The 23,052-nt window shown below is 42.3% G+C and overlaps 1 protein-coding gene across 2 annotated transcripts in view; it reads left to right on the top strand.

Annotated features, from left to right (window-relative positions):
• slc4a11 (solute carrier family 4 member 11) overlaps nt 1-23,052 on the top strand; it is a 63,713-nt gene that overhangs the window by 23,618 nt on the left and 17,043 nt on the right. Inside the window, exons 3-9 of one of the 2 annotated variants that reach the window (XM_084012576.1) lie at nt 588-704; nt 5,312-5,355; nt 7,738-7,966; nt 12,009-12,041; nt 16,410-16,491; nt 17,311-17,434; nt 21,605-21,814. In XM_084012576.1, coding sequence (XP_083868702.1) covers nt 588-704; nt 5,312-5,355; nt 7,738-7,966; nt 12,009-12,041; nt 16,410-16,491; nt 17,311-17,434; nt 21,605-21,814 — 839 coding nt within the window. The remainder of the gene's footprint in view (nt 1-587; nt 705-5,311; nt 5,356-7,737; nt 7,967-12,008; nt 12,042-16,409; nt 16,492-17,310; nt 17,435-21,604; nt 21,815-23,052) is intronic. The other variant, XM_084012577.1, reaches the window with a different exon arrangement.

Genomic DNA, 23,052 nt, shown 5'->3' with positions numbered 1-23,052 from the left:
CAAAAACACACTGGTTTTTGAGAGTGAACACGTACAAGCCCGTCAAAAAGCTCTGCTTATTATCTTTTTAAGAATGTATTCTGCCAACACCGGAGAATTTACATACTCGTCTTGATGGATTGTTCTTTTATTGTTTTATTGTGGCGAATAGATCATTTATCCTAAAAAGTGTATTGTTTAATTTCATCTTAAAGATGTGTATATAGGTGTACGTGTACAGATAATGTGCTTTTGCTTTGTCTGTCAAAGCACGAAACGGATAACTTTGGTCTTTAAAGGTGCTATACACATAAAGTTTATTATTATTAATATTATAAGTCAATGCATTGAGATTCTCCTCCGTACTGTCCAAACATATGGTAGTGGTCTCCCAGAGCTGTACGATAGACCCTCATTAGTCCAGAGACCAGACCAGACTACGTGTATGAGTAGAACACACTTTAACGGTCCAGCTGAAATAACGTGTTTGATTTCTAACCCAGCATCTCTGGCTGAAGACAGTAATAATAATAATAAATAATAAAAGTGCCCGGCGGCCGCTGAGGTTTTTTTTTCGGGAGGTGACCCTGTGCTGTTGTGTCCCCCAGAGCAGCGGGAGGTGGAGCAGGAGGAGGGCAGCGAGGGCCGAGAGGAGGGGCAAGACTCGCCCATCGCCTGCGGAGATGACATCCACCTCTATGACAACCAGATCAGCCCTGGACCAGGTCAGTCCGCCGAGAGAGAGGGAGAGAGCAGAGGGGGTCAGACTGTGTGGTGGGGCTTCTCTCAAATAAAATACCACACGACATACTGGTGGGAAGAAGGCTGGTTTCACTGGCTGCGTGTGCAGAAATCCCTCACCTGAAACCTCTTGTGGTCTCTCTGCCACCTTTTTTCGTCTTTTAAGTGGGAATGTCCCACGTTTGAAAACGGGTTAATAAATTGGTGAGCTGCTCCTCCGAATACGCCTCCTCCAGTCAATAATCCGCTGAACTGTGCGATCAATATCAACCAGTCATTCCTCACTCCCGTTTCGGAGATGTCTTATTATATCACAGCGTGAGGCGTTTCTGCAGTCGGAGACGTCATTCAAAAAAAAAAATCCTCCCAAAAAAACAACAACTTTGAACTAATTTCCTGTGGAGAGTCTGGCGGCTTGAGTCCATCTCAAGCCCCGATGGCAGGTGTCGACTTGACGGACAGCTTCCTCGGCTGCAGGTGCAGATGATTTTGACCCCATCGCCCAGGAAAAAAAACAAAAAACCTTCGACGAGTCAACAGGTTACCGTTGCCACGGCAACGGTCCAAATGTGCACCAGGGGGGGAGAAGGCGATAGAGAGACGCCCGTTCCCTTGTGAATGTGACAGGTGACCATGTCACTCGGGCTCATTCTCCGTACATAGTAACACTTAAGGCGTCTGACAAGAGAGCCGGAGTGGTGCATGCTGGGAAACGAGTTAGGGGGTGGAAAAACAAAATCTGTCGCTCAAGTTGGACAGGTGTGTTACGGGTGTCAGGTCTGAAATTAAGAGCGTTAAAAAAAAAACTACAGTTAATACAGTCAACAGATGTTTCTCCTCCATTAAGATCCCAAGAAATCTCATTGATCATTTCTTCACCGCCAATATCAATTTCCAGTAGTTCCAAATAATAATTCATCGTCCTTACAAATATCATATGATTCGATTTTTTCACATTTAGTGTCAATTTATGTGTATTTTTCATCGTTTAATAATGCTACTGTCGCTGTTTAAGTCGTGTAAAGCAAACTTTCTAATTTTAGAGCTAATTTGTACACTAAGATAATTCCTGGAAAATATGGTTTATAGAAATTGGCAATGCAGCAACAGAATCTAGATTCATATTTGATCAGCGCTGCCTAGTTTGACCAGAGCTTTGCGAGCAGTGACTGATATCTCTTTGGCTCTAATGGATCATTTTTTTTCTTTGGCCAAAATCTTGCAGATGCTATTAGGTTTAATAGGTTCCTCTGCCTCAAAGGAGGACTTTTTTCACAGATTATCTCTCTGTAATATTGTGACAGTTTGAGAAAATGTGACAAAAAATATTTGTCTTAAAGTTACCAAGTTTTAATGAATAGTGACAAAGTTTTATTGGCGATGAATACAGTACACCATTGTATCATCTGCAAATAATATTTTAAATATAGTGCTGGACACTGCAGCAAGATAACTTATGTAGGCACAGTAAGAAACAGAAAGGGTCCTAAAATCGAACCTTGTGGTACACCCACACTGTATTATGGTTCTCTTGGATTCTATTACCTTTGATGTTTACATATTGCTATCTATTGTAATTATAATTAATACAACATGCAAAATGTCATGACGACAACATCAAAACACTATCATGTAAATATCGCATGCAAACTCATTGTAGTATGGCAGTACGCATCTTGTCCACTAGTTGTAAAAGAGTGAACATTAGTCTTGTAACCAATTGTGTAATATAGTAGATAGTAGCTTCAGAAAGGCCACCATCCTCAAAAATGATGCCATACATTCTGCTCAGATTTGTGGATATAAGTGGCACCGGGCAAAGATCAATCAAAGTGATTGATGGTAAAAGACTGTTGAAGATTAGAAGCGACTGGAAACGGTTGTCAGCTGGTTTCTGTAACACGACGATGCTGTTTGCTGTCTGCGTTTGATCGTTTCACCATCTCGTCCATTCTTCTCTCTTCAGAGAACTTTCTCGTAAAGCTGTCAAACGCTCTCCATAAATAGAATTGATATTGCGATTATATATATAATATATATCTGCCAGTGCTGGCCTTTGTTCCATTTCAGTTCAATCAATTTGGCTGAATACTGAAGTAGAAAAAGTCACGAGGAAGGACAGGCGTCCCTCACTCTAGAAAGCTTGAGGATTAAAATTTTTACCCAAGGTCAGTTTTTGACCTTGCTAACTGTGTGGGGGTTTTGTTTCATGAACACAGTATATACTCGGTGAAGATGGCTTGAAGATAGAATAAATAAACATTTAAAAAATGTTACGTTATTTCATAATTTTCCATTGGAGGATTTGCATAATTTAAAGTATTCTTTATGAAATGATAGAAAGGGCCAAAGCAATAGAAGTGAGCCGGTACAGCAGTGCGTGCATTTCTAGTTCCGTTAGCTGTTAGCTGTTAGCCAAACACACCGCTTACTGTTGCACTGAGCCCTACTGGCCTGGGGGTCCGATTAGACTCGATTAGACCTGATTAAACCACGTGAGGTTTCATGAACGTGCAGCTGTAACTTTGGTCACCCGAAAAACCCTGAAGTTTGCGAGATTAGCCTCGGACAGACACAGAGATGCACGCTCGCTCACGCACTCACAATCACTCACTGCATGATCTTCCTGTCTTGAGATTATTCGCAATGTGTAAAACTTGAGAATTTGATTATTTATATGTAAGATAATAAGATAAACGGGGGGGGGGGGGGGGGGGTATTCACCTTCGGTCAATATCTGAAATATACATAATAATAAGGTTGTATCCCCCCCCCCGAAAAAAAAAGTGACCCTGTGGTATATGATTAACTTGAACCTTTGTCTGCACTATCAAACCAATTATTTCTTGTATTTTATATCACACATTTAAAATGCATGTACTGTTTCAGACACGCCGGCCCGAGGCCACTCGAGACCTTTTTCCTATCAACGCAGTAATTCAGCCGTCCTCGCTCACCACCCCGTGACTCTTAATGACTAAAATAATACAACGGCGTATTACATAACACTTGTGGACCGCCTCGAAACGTAATCAACAGTTGGAAGGTGCCGCGTTGATCAAACGAGGCGGCCGAGGAGCGAAACAAGGCCCCCTTGTCAAATTTGAACACTTCCTCTCCCTAATCCCTAAACCCTGAAATTCTCCCGGATTTACTTTTAAGCCACACGGTATATATTGAGACGTACAGCGAGCCCATTAGAAGGAGGTGATCACTGAGGGGCGAGGTAATCTTATATGAATATATGAATATCTGCTCACGGGCTGCAGCCTTGACAGCAATTAGAGCCGCCGCCGCTCGCTCTCCCCTCTGGGAGCGGATCAGCTCCAGTCGTGTGCTTTCTTTCTTTCTTTTTTTTTTTGATTGTGAGGCTTTGATGAGACAAATCCACTGCACACGACACCTCTGCCATAGCATCGGCGTAGAGGTAGGCTGTTTCTTCCTCCAGCGCCTGCAGGGTTTGCATGATGGCAAGGTGATTGCCGTGGCGATCAAAGCCTTCCCCGTTCTCCCCCTCAGACTCATGTTCACTTGTGGCTGGGTTATTGATATTATGATATCCTGGTGTTTTTTGTAAGAGCTCATTGGCTTATTTAAGTGTGTGGGGTTCCTGCTTTTCCATCGCCGGAGGGCGGAGTTAAGCACTGATGGATTCGAGACATCACGCGGAGCGGAGGAGGAAAGCCCAGCGTAACCTAATAACCGTCCTCCCCGCGGTAACCGGGATAACGGCGTTATGTAACGGCGATGGCGGACTGTTTTCATGAGAGGCAGCGTGGTGCCGAGTCTAGTTAAGTGTTGAAAACCTAATTCCCTCTGTATTTTTAACATAAAGGGGTTTTTTTATGGGAAAATCCAGACCTTTGTTCTTTTATCTGAGCCTTCAGCTCCACAGACGTGTGTCTTAAAAAACCTTATCGGCGGAGAACTTCCAATCCCTGTTCAATGAGCGCATTTAGAGACTCACCTCTTGACATTTTCATCACTTTAAGAGAGAGAAGAGAGGAAAAAAAGAGTCTCAGGCTTCTTTTCTTTAACCGGCTGAGCGGTTGCTACTTTCAGAATTTGCACCCCCTTAAAAAATAAGCGCTCTTTTCGGTCGGAACGTGCTTTTAAATGCAAATGCAGAACATTAAGCATTTTAAACTTGTATTATTCTGATTCAACAAAAGCCAATTCTTGTGCACTTGTTAAATAAAAGAAGACCGTAGGGGTTCCCAAGGTTGCAGTTTCCCCAGTGTTAGTCCGCTTTCATAGTCATGCCGTTCCCCATCTCTGTCTCGTCTCATTTCCTGTCAACCTCTTTGCCGACGACTCTCTAATAAAGGCATTAAATACCTCGGTTTAATAATATGGACAGCCATTTTTAGAAGAGATAGGATCTTTAGTTTTACATTCTGGTCAGAATATGTGAGCAGAAATGCAGCAAACGTGAAAATACAACGTACATTCAGTGCTTATTGCCCTTAATCACCTGTTAGCTGTTACAATATAATATTTGTACAGTGTATATATTCATTGCAGACGTGCGGGATGTGATGATGTCACATTTCGATGGTCTAATTGCACCTCTCGTTTGGTTTCTCCTCAGACGCTGACGACTCCGGCTGCGTGTTGCTGAACACATCAAGGAGGGTAAGCATAAGTACTCACTGAAATATGTACTAATATATTATTACTCCAATAGATAAGGTGGTTTCAGGGAACTTGGCACATTTGCCGATAATTAGTGTGACCGCCTTAATTACTCCGCAAAGGAAATTTGACTTCAGATACCAGATTGAAATCACTGACTAGAAGCAAACGTCCAAAGCTGGGTGAACTCTTATTAAATAACCACATAAAAGCATATTTTTGGAATATTCCTGAGTGAATTAAATACTTAAATAATTTTGGTTTGATACTGAATTAAATGTAAGTTAAATAATAAAGAAAAAAATAATATATATTTCCTATACAATGTTATAGATATATGATATGTTTACATGCAAACAAAGACAGTAGTTTGTGTGATAGTATTTGCTTGTTATCAATTTAGATGATTTAATGGCGTCATATATTATTCCATCATGATGCAGTTCTACTGAAAGACGATGAATGATCATATTGAATTCTTTGAAAGCTTCATCGTCGGCAGCTGGACTTGCTTTAGCTCTTTGAAACATACTTATTTTATGCAAGAAACCTACTTATTTTATTCCAAATCTGAATCTTTCCCTGAACTTTACCGAGTCGTTTTGTTGCGTAAGTAAGCCTGAAAACGTACAAAAACTTAATTGGAAGTTTATTTTGAAAGAATCAGACTTGTATGCATATAACAAGCCGGAACTGTAGATTTCCTGTCTTTTTAAAGACACTATTCTGTCATTCTTGTGCTTCCTGCCTTAATAAAGCTTCTTTACATTTTTATTTTAGCAGATTTTTAGTGTTCAAAGCAAAATGCGGAAACTTTTCCCACAAACATTTTTGCAGAGGGATCTGTTGTGAAGGATTTGCTTATCGTCCTGCAGACGGACCGAACGTTCGGCCTTTTGGTGCCAACGCACCTTTCGACGTCATCGGGACGAACCCTCAGAGATTTCAGCTGTTGAGAATCGTCGCTGCCAACAGCTTTTCACTAATCTCCCTGTTCTGCATTACACGTCTGTTTGTTTGCTCTCCTTCTGTTTTTTTTTTATCATTTTCACACGGTCACTTTCCCGCCAAGAATCTCTTCCTGAATCTGCTTATTTACATCGGTCTATGTTTAGAATTTCATGTGCTTTGGTTTCTTAATTTTCACTTTCTTCGTCAGCAATTCATGCTTAGAATTAAAGATCGCTCGTATCCCAGACACGTTTTGCACATCTGAGTGGAAAAACATGTTCAAATAATACCAAAAATAGTTCAAACCTTTTGAATCCCAAACCTGACAGACCTGCAAACAAATCAAGATGTATTTATAGAGCTCTGCACACAAATAACTCCAAAAACTCCAGACATGAACTCGACTCGTCGATCGGGGGTTTTTTTTCCTTCTTTTTTTTAAAGAACAGCAGGGACACCACTCATCCTCAGAGCTCCTGTCAATCACACGATCGATGAGAATCGAGGGTCGGTGGGTGTCCGGGCTCTTAATCGAGCTGTGTTGCTTTTCTCTGTCTGCTGGTCCGTCTCGCAGGTAGTTCTCGGAAACCTCCGTCCGGGTTTGGATGAGCTGGAATCTCTATTGTGTATTTCAAAAAATTCAGAGCTTTAAGGTCAAAGCTTTAGGGCCCACTCTGTCAGTGGCTTAGTAATATAACTACCATAAAACATGAACTAAGCTACAATTATATACTCACATGGTGGTTTTGGCCCCCTGGTTCCAGACCTGATTCAGCACCAACTTCTTCCAATTTGTTCAACGATTCAGGTTCCAGAATTTAATCCTAAAAGCAGTTGGGGATCAACCAATTCAGAGATAAAATAAGATTGAATTTGCCTTGCTTTATAGAAAAACCTGTAGAGTCCTGTCAAATGTAAAAACACAGCTCAACAGACATCATTTAATAAACTTTATTTAAAGAGATACCATCTCTGTTTTTGCGATTGATATGTGGCCAAGAGGTCGACAAAGTTGACATTCCAGTGCGCATACTTTCATGCACGCTAAAACAAGAGGGCAAACGAATGATTTCTATGATTTATTGTGGGAAAAGTAAAGCAGGTATCGGGTATCTGGAAAATCTGAAAACGACAATAACAACCACGAATACCCGAGAAAAAGGAAAGAGGCCGATACTGAAAAAGGAAGTAAAACCAAAACACGATGCATGAAAAGAGAAGTTATTAAAATGAATCAGGAAACACTTCAACCAAATGCCAGAAAACATAGCAAAAAACGACTTCCATGCATCAACAGAGGAGGTTAAAAATAGTTTCAATCGTCCAACTTATAGTAAGAATAAACAACTGTATAAGATGAGGTCCAGTTCTGCTTCCGGTCTACAACATTCCACCGACTTGGCATGAACGAATGGTTTCCCGTCCTTCCAGTATGTGAAGCTGATGAACTTCGAGGAGGAGATCCGGGCCCACCGGGACATGGACGGCTTCCTGGCGCGGGCCACCATCCTGCTGGACGAGACCGCCGCCTCGCTGGACGACGTCCTGAAGAGGATGCTGCACCACGTGGGCCAGGACAGCCAACCCTCCGAGCCCGGCTGCAACTTCGAGGAGGTGATGAGCATGCTGTTCACGGACGCCGGCGCCCAGGAGGTCAACGGTAAGAAGCGACAAAAAAAAAAAAACCACACAGAAAATCACATGACGCAGAAACACACAATAAGACCATCTGTCCATGTCTGACCGCTGACCTGGAATCAGCAGCAGGTCAACACCTGCCTGAGAAAATAGCTTCAACCTGGAGCTCACGGGCGGATTGAGAATCCTTCCAGAAGCTTTTAAACCCCCGAAGGAGAGTTGGTGATGTTCGATATCGAGGCCGTCCGTCCGCTTTAGCCCCGCGGACACAAACAGAGCTCGAAACCGTTTACATGTGCAGACTTCAAACGATTCGGTTACACAACACACACACACATGATCATCAGAACTAACACAGTCCTGTGTTACGTGTTTTTCGGATGGTTAAAATGCTTTCGGAGATGTTTTATATATTTATTCTGGTTGCCATTTTTTCTTCTTCACAAAAATGTTGAATTTCAAAGAAAAAAAAATGTTTTCAGAATGAAAAATTAATTGATTTAGAACACTGCCAACAGCTAAAATGATAATATTTTTTTCAAATAGTACAAGCAAAACGATTGCCTATTCATGCTTTATTGCATTCATCAATTCTAGATTTAGTAAGTAAAACATTACATTACACATTTATTTTACTATTTTGTCTTGTAGATTTCTCCTTGAGATGATGCCTCATTTACATATTTAAACAACGCCTTTATTATTTACATATTTTCACCACATTCACCTGCAGTGTCTCCAAAATGTATTGAATTATATATTACATATCACTAAAGGTTGTTTTCTCCAAATATGACTTTTCTCTGACTCTGAGCCAGAAATCTGAACTTTCCAATTTCATTCCGATCTTTATCCTGAAGGTTTTTACAGAAGGAGTTTTGTTCATATATCATTCATGGCTGGATTTATAGAACATTTCTTTCACAGAAACGCAATGTTTTTTTTCCAATGGCTGTCAACAGTATTTTCTGATTTATGGATGACTCCGTATCCTGACTTTATAGGCGTACGTACATTTCAGAAAGAAAAGATTTGCCATAACGTTAGCAATCAACTATCTAGTGTCCCGCCTTAATCTTCCTATTTGGACGTGAAAATCGTCCTTTAAGTTTAACACACTCCTGACTCCTTACACCTGATGCTTAAATTCATTCCTGAACATAGTTTGGTTCGACGTTTTGGTGATAATTAGTCGGCTTACAGATCCCTTTCACGTCGGCTCGGGTCCTTCTGGCTGAGCAGCAAAGCCTCTCGGTGTGAGGCGAATCTCCTCAGATCAGCAGAGCGGGAGAAATCCGCCGTCTTACATAACGGGGGCATGTTGCCGTCGCCGATGCCTCGCTCTCTGCCCGACCTCGACTCGACAATGCCATCGCAAAAACGATTTTTTATTGATGATGCAGAGAATTTAATAAATGTTCATTTGGCTGTTTTTATGATGCAGGGAAAACACGGCAGGGTTTCTCTTCCCACTGAAATATATATATATACTTTCTCTTGGGTGTTTTCCTGCCTGGCCGGGCTGCTGTCTGCCGTTGTTGATGGTTAGTCAGAGGTGGGCGGCGGGTGACGCTCGTCCTCTGACAGATCGGCGAGGTGATAATTGACTTCTGTCATCGATCACTCACTTAGCTTCTCCGAACGGCTCTCCGAGACTCTCGAGCTGCGGTGGCTGCAGCTACTTGACCGCTTCTCTCTCTCCCAGAATGCCCCACTTAGCGGCAACACAAGAGACTTTTTTTATTCATTATTTTTTCTGTGGCTGATGTCTTAACGAAGAGGCTTCCTGTGCAGCTCAGGACATGTAAATGTTCGTTAAGTCAATTTGAGTATTCGGGAAGTTTGAATTTGGATAAAGCAATCTAGAAAAAAGGACAATCATTCTATCAGCGATACTTTGTTATTAAAAATAAGCCATTGAGCCAATATCTGCACATATCAACATCAAAGTATAGTGATTTTCAAAAGGAAAACCATGACAACCAAATTAAATATTAGCAAAAACTTTTAATTTAACTTAAGTTAAGATGACAAACACATTGTCAGGATTTTTTCTTTTATGTCGCACAACAACGAGTGATTGAGGTTGAGTTTTTTTCCCCCACAATGCATCAGAAGCTGCAGCAGAAGGAGTCGGGGGGGAAAAAATGATAATTCATTTGCACGGAGGATGATGATGATGTAACAATTCCGGCTCATTATGCAACAAATAAGGATGACAAACATGTTTGAAAACATGCAAATGAGCAGCACGGATTATTAAGTAGTAATACGGACACATTTACAGAATGAGCAGGACAAAGCTTTGATTTTTGTGTTAATTCTTTCATAATAAGAGCATGTTTCCCTTTGATAACGAGTAACAGGTATGCCGAGGGCAAAATACAATGTATTTATATATATATATATACATATATATCCGGGGGAGGAACAAAAGGCTCCTCCCGTCGGGGGAAATACATTCATATATGACTCGTACGATATCAACGCCTCATATCTCTTCAGGTCTTAATTTTCTGCCGTATCTCGGGCCCGTTTGGAGCGTGATACTGTGCGACTGCGAGTTAAAGCGAGGCACAGAAAAAAACTGGGGGGAAAAAAACAGGAAAAGATGAAAAGCCCACAGAGATAATTAGGCCTGCTCTAACTTGTACAGAGGAGCCAACTGGGGGTTTTTTTTTTCTCGGTCCTGGGATTTGGCAGCACGGCACATTAACACATGATGATGATGATGAGGTTGATGATGATGATGCAATGAATTGATAATAATATTCTATAAACACTAAACTGTTGATTGAGAAAAAAGTAGTGCTTCATCCTTTTTAAGATACTCCCAAGTATTTAAACCAGATGATGATGATGATGGGAAGCCGGAGAATGTTTTAGTCATGATGTATAATTGTATTCTCTCTCTCTCTCTCTCTCTCTCTCTCTCTCTCTCTCTCTTCCTGCCCATGCTGTTAGCAGAACGGCGTCCTGCTGGTTTCTTTCCCTATTTGCGACGTCTGTGCCATCATTTCTCCCTAAATTGCTGTCAACTTTGATCGATCCCGCCGGTTCTCCACTCTGCCTTGATTTATTTTTAATTTTTTTTATTTGCATAATCCTCCCGTGTTGTATTTTAGTTTGTTTGTTTGTTTGTTTTGAATCAATCTGAATGCTCATAATCAATGCACCAATCTTTAATAATTGAATTAATTTCCGAAAACATACATTGTGCAGATACGTGCTCATTCTCCTGATGTAAATACACTGCATGTGATCGCCTCTGTGTGTGTGTGTGTGTGTGTGTGTATGTGTGTGTGTGTGTGTGTGTGTGTGTGTGTGTGTGTGTGTGTGTGCGTGTGTGTGTGTGTGTGTGTGTGTGTGTGTGTGTGTGTGTGTGTGTGTGTGTGTGTGCGTGTGTGTGTGTGTGCGTGTGTGTGTGTGTGTGTGCGTGTGTGTGTGTGTGCGTGTGTGTGTGTTTGTTTGATGCCTTCCTCCTGCTATAATAATATCTTTCTTTTTCAGGCTGCCGGCACGACTATTCACTGTGAAAATCTCTGTAACATTCTGCAGGGGGAATGATCAGAATACTAAATGGAAAGGCATTAATTCAAGCTTCTTTACCACGTGAAAAAAAAAAATGGTGGCCACACATGATTTTATTTTCTCTCATCTTTGATGTCTTCATTGACGTCTTCGTGTTTTTCTCTCTGTAACACGATCGCCACCGGTGATAAAATCCAATTTTTTTGGTAATCGCCCCGTAGACGGTAATCAAGATACCATCTCTCTCTCTCTCTCTCTCTCTCTCTCTCTCTCTCTCTCTCTCTCTCTCTCTCTCTCTCTCTCTCTCTCTCTGCGTGCAACAAGAGGCGAGACATTGAGGGATTTTCTCTGGGAAATGATATTTAATATGCATGAGGTAAAGGAGGGCAGGAAATGAAGCTTCTGTGCAGCGGAGATATTTATGTGCCTGTTACCCAGAAAGCGGGTCTGTGTGTCTTTGTCTTCAAAGATCAGGAACTGATCTCTGGTTTCTCCTCTTGGTTTGTTTTCTTCTTCTTTCTCTCCACATGCAGACAAGTCTCAAAGTTTCGTTTTCTTTGATGACGGTAAGCTTCTGCTTTAATTGGATGAAAATGTCGGCGACGCGGCGGGCAATCATCGCTGTGCTTCTGTTACCAATCAACCATCAGTGTGCCGCTCGTTGTTCCCCCCGCCACACTCACAGGACTGGGTCGATTGCCGTCGAGTCATCAAATGATTAGCGACCTCACCCCCCACTCCCCCCCCCCCCCCCCCCCCCATGTCACGGATATCGACGCCTCTTCAGCTGCGCCTCCAGATCAACGATAGTGTCATCACTTCCTGTGTGGAAAAACCAACAACATATTTGGGCATTCGAGACAAGTCTACGACGGCGTGAGCCACTGTAGAAAAAAAAAACAACAAAAAACGGAGCCGAGATAGGGGGGCGATATCCGCAGAAAAAAAGTCGCTAATTTGCGACTTTATAAAGTGGCACATTTGCGAGTTTATGAAGTCGCAAAATTTTACGAGTTTATGAAGTCGCAAATTTGCAAGTTTATTAGCAAGCAATTTGTTTATATATCGGCTCTGTTTTTTTGGGGGGGGGGTTTCTACAGTGACCCTAATACGCCGTCGTATTGGAGAGATGTCCTTGGCGTGTTCTGGATATTTATATTAAATTGGAATCGAGCTCGCCACTTGACTTTGATATTATATCCACACGTTGTTTCGGTTTATTCGCTGTTAATTTGTTTTTCACGCAGGTGAGTGGAAGATTAGAGGCCGACAACCTCTCCAGATAACGAGGTCTCGTCCGTTGACCCAGTCCTAGTGCCCCCCCCTTTTCCTCTCATCGTCACCCTGTGACATCATACATATGTGCGTGCCGCATGGTGATTGGCCAGTCGGTGCTTTTTTTTTTTTTCATTCGCCGGATCACTTCCTGTGTTTTTCAGTCGCCTCCATCAAAGTGCCCTCCGCGGTCCACGCTTTGAAGGGAACCAATCATCCCCCCCTTAGTGTGTGTGTGTGTGTGTGTGTGTGTGTGTGTGTGTGTGTGTGTGTGTGTGTGTGTGTGTGTGTGTGTTTGTGTGTGTGTGTGTGTTTGTGTGTATGTGGTTGAGATTAATCTCTACGGCAGCATAAGATCAGTGGGCTTTATCGAGGCTTTATCAGAGAATAATGTGAGACGTCTCCTTGTCGCACGCCAACAAAGAACGTCTTTATCCCGACGTCTCTGTAGATTTTTACTGCTGAGAGAAATATTAACATCTCTGGGTTTAAGCGTATTGATCGATTCGTCTCTCTCCTGTTGGTGACGGACCGGATTACCCCTCGTGGGATTTACAGAAATTGCAATCTGTTTTCTTCCAAACCCAAACCGTGTGAATAATGCAGTTTAAAGAATTCACCAAGAATTCAGGAAAAAAGATCAAAGGGGACCAATTCATCCATCCAGTCTCGCCTTCCTCGTATGTTTTCATCACTTTCCCCATTGAAGTTTGTCACATTTGATATGCTGCGTGTGTGTGTGTTTTCCTTTCTGTGTATGGAAACAGCCGTGTTTGCATATCGGAAAAGCTGACGACATCGTGCAGAAATCCTCACATGACTGACAAGTGTCTTAATTAGTCTCCCACTCAATCACATCAGCAACACACTCTCACTTCCTGTCCTCTTCCTCACTCCGAGGCAGGTTTGTTGGAGGAGAGGAGGTGGGGATGACCTCATCGTCACCACATAGCCATGGTGTACATTTGCCTTTAAAGTCTCCTCTCAATGATGTGTTTTTGCTTTTTCCGCTCCTTCACTCGGATGTTTGAGCTTCATTGTGCAGAACGATGTTCGTGCAGGTTTTAAAGACGCCGTGTGAGGATTTCGTGACTTCTTTGATGGAGATATGGAGATGAATGATGTCCCGTATTGTTGCAAAAGAAATGTACAATATTTGCATATTCATAGATTTTGCATGCAGTGCTGCAAAGTCTCTCTTGAATTAATTTTACGTCATCTCTCTCTGTTCTGTTAGCAACCAAAATGCTAATGTGGTGGGCTAGCTAGTCGTTCAAAGTCTCATTTGATGTTTTTTGTTCGTAAATCTGTAACATCTGTTTTACAAAAAGAAAAAAAATCTTTGATTTTCATGTAAATATGCTGATTTCTTTGATGACTATTCTTACGATGGCGTATGAGGACCAAAGTAGGAAAAGAATAAATAGAACAGAGCTGAGAGATTTGGGCCGATATAAACAATTTGCTTGGTTCCGCTAACACCGGATGTTTGCCGTTGCTATGACAACAAGTGAAAACTACCGCTAGCATCTTAGCCAAACCGCCCGATCGATACGCACCAATAAGATGACAATTTTAACCCATATAAATAAAACCAACAATAACCATCAACATCATCACCCTATTAACAAGGCGTTGTCACACGTTGTGATGTATTAATTATTAGAATAAATAAATACATTCATGGGAAGTTAGCTAGCATAAATGTCGGATGTTAGCATCGTATATAGTAGCAAATCTGCAACTTTATATACTCGCAAATTTCTGACTTTTTTTCTCCGAATATTGCCCACTCTCTTTGGCTCTGTTTCTTTTCTAATTTTAATAATATATAATAATAATAATCTAACACACCGTCATAAGAATAGTCGTCAAAGAAATCAGCATAATTACATGAAAATCTCGGATTTGTCTCTTCCTGTAGAACAGATGTTACAGATTTACAAAAAAATTAGCATTTAACTTTAATGAACAAATAAAGAGGAACACAGGATTAAAGGGGGGGAATGCAAAACAAAACATGACCATATCTTCTGTGAATCTGTTTGTTTGCTCACATATTGAGAAAATAACCAAAGATGAAAACGTAACGTGCACATGTGGAAGCTTCTACATGTGTTGCTGCTGCCGTGAATCACAAACAGGTCCGTGTCATTGTGTCAACGCTTCCCACGTTTATTAATAACCACGATCAACCCCGAACAACTCGAGCCATCGCTCTCACTTAGAGACGGAAAAACAACATCTGTCACCGGGAAGATATCGAAGTCGGCTAGCAGCGTTAGCTGTTAGCTTCCCTCGGATGGTTTCGCTGTTGGTGCTCTCTCTCTCTCTCTCTCTCTCTCTCTCTCTCTCTCTGTTTCTGTTTCTGTGTCTTTCATGTCCGTCTCCCATTAATCTATTCTTTTGCTCTGTTTGCATCTCTCTCTCTGTCTCTCTCTCTCTCTCCCTCTCTGTCTCTCTCTCTGTCTCTCTCTCTCTCTCTCTCTCTCTGTCTCTCTCTCTCCTCCCTGACGTCAATGAGAAATTGGATGGTTTCTGATTATTACATGGCTGTCAGGCTTACTGCTATTAATTGAATTGAATCCCAGTCCATCTCCTTTACTTCTCCGTCCCTTCCCTCCCTCCGTCTCCCTCTCACTCTAGTCTCACTCTCATTTTCCGTCTCGTTTGTCAAATTTTTATAGACATATATACGTTTATATATATATATATATATATATATGATTTGTTTGTTTTTTTCATTCCCTTGGTGCTTTTTCCTCTCTCTTTTCTCACAGTTTCTCCCTCTCTGCATGTCCTCCTACTTCTCTCTTTTGCCTCTCTCCATCCTTTTATCTGTCTCTCTCTCTCTCTCGCTCCCTTCCTGGCTCCCTCAATCCTTCAGCACTATGATACTGTTGTCATGGTGACGCCCATCATTTTCTGGCATGAATGGAGGATACTTTATTGATGAGACGGCAGAGAAAAGAGAGTGATGATGAGGAAGACAAAGACGGACGGAGAGAAAAGGGAGAATAAATCTACGACGATGAGGAAGACGATCGTCCCCGCTGCTTACCACACAAAACATTCCCACCCTGTCATTTGCGACGAGTGTGAGAGAACGCCTGCGAGCTGGTGCACGGCGAAATCTCGTCGAAGGGGGTTTTCGGGATAGTCGGGGGGTGAAGAAAACCCCCCCAAACACTATTATTCATGGCGCTCAGTGTGAGAAGCAGGAAGGGATTCCTCTTATAAGGGAGCAGCGAGCTGGTTTCCCTCGTCGCCCCTCGTGTTTAATAACGTGCAGCTTTTTATCTGCGACACACGTCGGCGTGTTCTGGGGTGGGATGGACGACGGCCATTAGTTTGCGTCGTGGCGAGGTGTTTGCACACGCACGCCGGCGTCGCTGTCTGAAGCAGAAGGCGAGCTCGTTGTCCGCTGCAGACATCGCATCAAACGAGGCTCGAGACTTCTGTCAAAACGTTTGGACGACACCGTCGAGCTCCGTGAAGAAGATGGGAGGCCGGGTTTCACGTTTTAGATTCAAACGTCACAAATGAATAATTAGCTGACGTGCATTAGCTGGTGCTCAGAGGAGGATGAGAGGATGTAATTAGACTTGAAATTGATCCTGGCTAACTCGTGTTTGACCTCTGACCTTTCCCCCCTACAGTCCACCTGCTGTCAGAGACCATCCAGGGGGTGACGGCGACCGCCACCGGGATCCAGTACCAGCAGTCCTGGCTCTGCATCCTGTAAGACACAATGTGCTCAAGCGGTTTTTGTGTTTTGTATTCATTTAATGAGCAAAAAACACTTGTTGCAGCCTCTCCAATGTAATAATTATCTGCTTGTCTCCTCTTTTATATCAGTTTATATCAAATTTACATTGTTACCTGAGCAAAACAAGCAATATGAAGGTCAGGCAAGATATAAAAAAAATACAAAGAACATTAAGAGTATCAGACCAAGAGAAAATGAAAGACAGTATAAGATAAAATGAGAAAAAAATAATAGAATGGATAGATGGAACATATAACTGAATAGCAATAATAATAATATTAAAATCCAAATCTGTTTTTCTTTTCAGTGGTGGAGATTTGAATTTTTTAAGAAAAACATGTATTTTGCCTCGAGGCCTGAATAAACCACATCAGGCTTTTTTTCTCCTGTATTTTTCACATTTTGTCGAAAAAATCTGTGTATTCATTGGAAAGAAAATATCAACCGATTGAATGATTTGGAACGGTTTTGGAGTGTAAAGACTTTTGACCTGAAGAGCAGCATCAGAGGAATGTTCTCAGTTTACCTGAAATATTAAAGAATCACCAAAATAAAAATGCATTATTTGTATAAAATACACTTTAACTGCCAGAACTACAGGCATGTGTGTGTGGGTACATTCACACATACGTGGACGTTCGAGTGTCGTTGTGCAACACATTTGAATACTGACTACCTGTTGCTGCAGAGAGAGAGAGAGAGAGAGAGATAGAGAGAGAGGTTAATGTATGGGAATGAAGGAGGCGTTGTCATGAATAAAACCTCCTCCTTCTCCTTCTCCTCTTCTCCAGCTGCAATGTGAAGCATCTCCAGAGGCGTCATGTGTGCATCTCCCGCCTGGAGCGGCCGCAGAACTGGGGGGAGAACTGCTGCGAGGTCCGCTACGTCATCCTGATCCTGGCCCCGCTCAAAATGGTAAACCCCCACCCCCAGGGGGAGATGTGATACGTGGGATTTATCTGACTTTACTGGATCAGTTGGGCATTTGTTACATTTCTTCTTCTCTGCTATTCTCTTGTATAGCGTATTTGTGCTGGCCTGTAGCCGGCTGTTAAATTGCTGCTCCCCTCATCTCGCTTAAATATTCCTCCTTATTCATTCGTTAATTCCTTCAGTTAATCACAGATAATGTGCTTCTTTCTTTCATTCTAACATCTTCTCCTCGTCTTTTAGCCTTAAACTGTTAGCTGTAAAAAAAATGTTTTAAAAAGTCCAGCTCACCATATGATCAATGTGTGCATCCCGCTGCCACAGAGCAGCTAATTGATCATTTGCATACCCTCCCGCTCCGCTTCCAAGGACCGTATTCAAAAGGGAACGTATATTTGAGTTTAGCAATTAGTGTGCTCTTGCAGATTCAGGTACAGCCGGCCACCTGTCACGAGTCCAATTAAGTTTGGTTTCCTTAAAAGCAAAGCCCAGTTGTGGAGGAAAACTCAAGGATTTTGCATATTTTTTTAACCACCAAAAAATGTCCAGATTGTTTTTGATGCTGGTTTTTATGTCTCCATGCTGTCCTGTTGTGCAAAAATACACTAATGATCACGTTAAAAACCAAAGATCCTGTTGTGACGATGGCAGCTCTGTAATTTAAAGTTAAAAAGGACAACTGTGAAGAAATCGCACAAACAAGCTACTGATTAATGTGCCACGGTAGTTAAACTAATGAGACGGGATTAAACCACATAATGTTTGGGGTTGCAAATGATAGCTTTAACATATGATTTTGTGTATTTTTTTAACCAAATAACCAAAATCACATAATTGTCCATAAAATGCAAGTCCACTTAATATGCAAGCGTTTAGAAACCACAGAAAACAAAGAGGGTGGAAAGCTTTAAAGGAACTCCCGAGTATAGATTTTAATTTTAGGGTTATTTACAACCAATTTGTCTTGTTTTTTTATGTTTTACTTGGCCTTAGCTGTCAAATGTCTGTTGAACCGACTCCAATCCAAAGCCCTCACAGTGGTCTCGCGTGGGCACGAGTGTTCGGGTTCAGGTCTTGCCGGAGTGTGCCACGTGCACCGTTTTCTCCCATCAAACCACTCGACCCTCCTGCCCTCCACCTCTTCATTCTGAGCCTTCAACTCACACACACACACACACACACACACACACATACACACACACATTTCACACTCCCGTCTTCAGACGGCACTGATTGTTGAACATCTTCCTGATGGAAACTTCCAATTTTCAGCCACATCTCTGCTGTGAAACCACCGCAAAAAACTTCATTTGTTCATGCTGGGCCTCCAAAGCACACCATTTTCACCAAACAACCATCAAACTGTGGAAGCGCCAGGGGGTTGGAGGGACCCTGCCTCAGCTAACTGCATCATGTTTTCTGTCTGCTTGTTTTTTTTGGTTTCTATCTCTTTTTTCTCCCGTCATGTTCGTGGCTCTTTCCCTCCAAAAACGCATCCAGCGCCCTCCTCGCCAGTCCTGGAGGCAGCGATCCTGACCACTAATGGCCTTCTCAGAGACATTAATCTAAGCCCTCAGTAAACATAAAGCACTATTATGTCTCAATTATCCTTGATGGTGACTGGTTCTGCAAGGAGAAGAAGAAGAAAAAATATCTTTGAAGGGGCATGATGGTAATGATAATGGGAATTCCTTTGGTTGGCAAATATATGTAATCTAGCGTGTGTACGTTTCCATCACCCACCATTTAAAGAGTGTTGCAGCATTTGCGGCCTCATTCTCCTTTTCCTTTACCCAGCGTGAACGTCCGTTATTCAGAAAACGCTCTGTTTCTCATTTCCTCGGTTTTTAACACATACCTGAAAGTTTGTGTGCAGTTGCCCTCAAAGAAACTCCTTTTTCTGCCAGCGAGACAAGCCGCCCTCAGTCTTCGTTGTTAATGGCGCAGCGTTATTCTTATCATACTCAAGTGCACTCGCTTTCTACATTCAATTTAACGATTGAAATTGTCTGTGATTTGAGGACCATGGAATTGCGTCACTACTCTTTGCAGATGATGTGGTTTCATTGGTTCGAGTATCTCGGCGGCCTTGTTTGGGTGAGATGAACCAGTGATGCAGTCATTGTCCCCAACCGTGAAAAGGGAGCTGAACTGGCAGGCAAAGCTCTCTATTTTACGAGTCTATCTACATTCACATCCTCACGAGTTTGGAATGAGGCAAAGGATACAAGCAGGCCGAAATGAGCTTTCTTTGTAGGGTTGTTGAGCTCTACCTTAGAGACGGGGTGAAGAGACCAGACTTTCGGAGTAGAGACCCTTCACGTCGAAAGTGACCAGCTGAGGTGGTTTGGGCCTCCCTTAAAAGGTTTTCCAGGCATGTATAACTGGTAAGAAGCCCTTAGGGGGAAAATTCAGAACATGCTGGAGAAATTATGTAGCTCATCTGGTATGGGAAAATCTTGCGTTCCCCCAGGAAGAGCTGGAAAATGTTGCTGATAAGAGGGACGTCTGGAATACCCTAAAAAAAGGGGAAAATATCAAAATATAAGTGTATTTTGTATCAACACTCGTGGTTCCCAGTAAATTTGGGGTGATCCCCCGACTTTTTCCTCTTATGCCACAATGAGGTTGTCAATTCTCAACAACTGTGTGATAGTTCAGACATTAATTTTCTCCAGACATGGCACCAAGGCTATAGCAAAGTCCCTGCATGTCTGAAGTTTAGCCCCCGTCAAGTATTTCATTTTAATTTGAAAATGAAACATTGTCCATTGTGGTTACAAGCATTGGGCTTATAGCTATTTTGTGGAATATTCTCAATTCAATTTAAAAACTGCATTTATATTGAACTTAAACTGCAAGTCTGAAGTCATGGAAATTAACTATTTTATTAGCACCGTCGCAAATTGGTCAAGCTCCCTCTTAGCATCAAGACAGAATTGAAATCACTTTGATGATCCCTCACATTTCATCTAGCGCCACCATCAGGTAAACAAAAAAAAACGTCTTTTTGCCCCACATCGGCAATGTTAGCACCACAAATTTAGCATTAATTTCAGAGCAGAGAATCTCACAGAGCTGCCTCTATTGTCTGACTGAAGGTGCTTCACACAGAAAGGCAGCCTTCAGCTTAATCAACATCTATTTTCTCAGCTCTGGAAGAAATTCAGTTACCACTGTGAGAAAGCTTAAAGGCTTAAGTTATTCTGTTTGCCGCAGCTGCTGCTGTACACAATGAGCCCCGCTATGTCGGTATCCTCACCACCTGGCTAACAAGGCTTTCCTGGCACGCCGTCTCCGAGCCTCCCAGGACATTATCACCTCGCCCTCTGACTTGCGATTGCGTTATTTGTAACAGATGTGGGATTATTATTACCTGCCACCTTTAATGTAGAAGCGTTTAGACGGTCCTTAATATCCAGACCAGATTTATATCTCCAGTCCTGAATTTGACAGCAAAGCGTGAGGCTTTGGTTCGTTTTCTAAAATATGTTTTGCAACCAAGAGATGATGACATTTTTTAGTCTTGATTGCTTTTATATCACAACGTCATGATATAATCCAATTTATATATAGAGAAAATGTTTGATGAATATAATATTTCCACACTCAAAATTTGAAGGTGCAGTTATCAATATTTCTATAATGATAATGGATAAATGACTTTGTGAAATGTGCAAAAGAAGTTAAGGTTTAGAAGCTAAACAGCGATGTTTTTCTTGTTGGTGGAGACCAAAAACAGAGCCATAAGCGGAATGAAACAACTCCAAATGAGTGCTAATGTTATATTTATTTGCTTTGTAAAAATGTCGTTTTTAAGGTGGGGTGGGGATTGATGATGTCAGTAAAATGTTATAATGTACATTTTTTTAATACTCTTATTTATATTGAATTGTTATTAATGTATTGTTCCACCAACCTGGGACTACAGGTGGAAAATAGCAAGTCTGATAAAACCTGGTGCAATGCACCTCTCTGTGAACTGTCCCTGTTTAAATACATCAAATTACAATACAATACAATGGTGCATAAAAAGGGGAACTGTTCCCATGTTGTTATCACTGCGAGTGTCCACTACTTTAACACAAAACGAACAAATCAAAGCGGGGGATCTGGGATCTTTCATTCTTTTTAACGCGTACCTTTTCCCCACAGAAAAGCACCAAGACAGCGATGGAGCTGGGCAGGACGTTCGCCTCCCTCTTCTCCGACATCTCCTTCAGGCAGAAGCTGCTGGAGACCAAGACGCAGGAGGAGTTCAAGGAGCTGCTGGTGCTCCAGAGGCACCAGCTGGCGGCGACCAACCAGCAGCCCACCGCCCTCGGGAAGGAGGAGACCGACCCCCGCAGCCACAAGCCCCTCAGGGTGGGTTTATGTCAGCGTATGTCATGTGTACAACATCTTCTCGATGAGTCATTCCAGCTGCCTCTGGACGAGGCTTGTGATTGGTTAGCTCTCGCTAATTTCCCTCTGCGTGCCAGACTTGAGGCATTTGACCAATGCGTCTTCCTCCCTCACCTTTCACTTACTCTTCTTATCATCTTATCTCAGTGCTCTCTTGAGAAATTCAACTATGCACATTCATTTACACATTTTAACCCTTAAAAAGGAAGTCTTTGCCAATGATGTGTCTACGAGAAAAGGTTCAGGAGTTTGGCCATGTAGTATTTTTGTTATGGAGACAATTGCACAGTTAAGTCCCGCCTACACCAGAGGGGGAAACAACACTTCATTTACTTTTTTTGGTATTGCTTAATAGTCTTTCTGCTAACAAACAACAGAAAGAAGAAGACTAAAGTGAGTGATATTTCTGTAGTTTTAAAATTATTTTGACAGGATGCAACTGCTTTCCCATGCAGACTCTGCAGCCTGCAGGACAGGATTTTGGCATCCTGGTCTCCGTTGGCAGTCTGAGTAGTATTGACCAACAGTAAGGAGAGGAGGCATTGGCAGAAATCTGGGCTACCGTCTGCTGATGATTTAGCTTTTTTATATCGGTTTGAAATCAGCTTGAAGTCAAACAATGCGGTCGGACATGAACCCTAATTCTGGTCTCGTGTCTCAAGTTGGGTCCCCCCCGGAGACTGATAGCCGGGGGGCTTGTATATCGTAGTGTTTCCCCTCCTGTAGGCCTAGGCTTGGAATATGATGCATTGCACTCTTTTTTGCAAATGGGCATGAACACCAACACACACCTTCGACCCCTCACACTTAACCTCCACTGCAAAATATCTGTTGGCGAAGGGTGGGGGGGACATTTCTGTGGAGCCACAGAGCTGAAAAAAAGAAGAAATTCCTAACCTCCTCTCCTCCTCGCTCGGCCGGCTCCACTCCTCCATCTTTTCTCTCTCTCTCCCCTCTAATCAATCAGCATCAACTCCTGCCAGGCCTCCTCAGTGGGCAAATGACCTTACATCTCTCACAGTGCTGTCAGAGCCCCTCAGCAACACACACACACACACACACACACACACACACACACACACACCTCCAGAGGGCCACAGACCAACATCTCCACCTAATGTTACCGTTGACAGGTCAGGGCTGCCAGACATTTCCCCCTTGTGTTGTTGTTTTTTTTGTTTTTTTATAGTGGAAGTTTT

The sequence above is a fragment of the Eutrigla gurnardus genome (assembly GCF_963514095.1).
Source record: "Eutrigla gurnardus genome assembly, chromosome: 7".
In the NCBI taxonomy this organism is placed as follows: domain Eukaryota; kingdom Metazoa; phylum Chordata; class Actinopteri; order Perciformes; family Triglidae; genus Eutrigla; species Eutrigla gurnardus.
The sequence above is the reverse complement of the archived record's forward strand: the minus strand, read 5'-3'. Positions and strand labels throughout refer to the sequence as shown.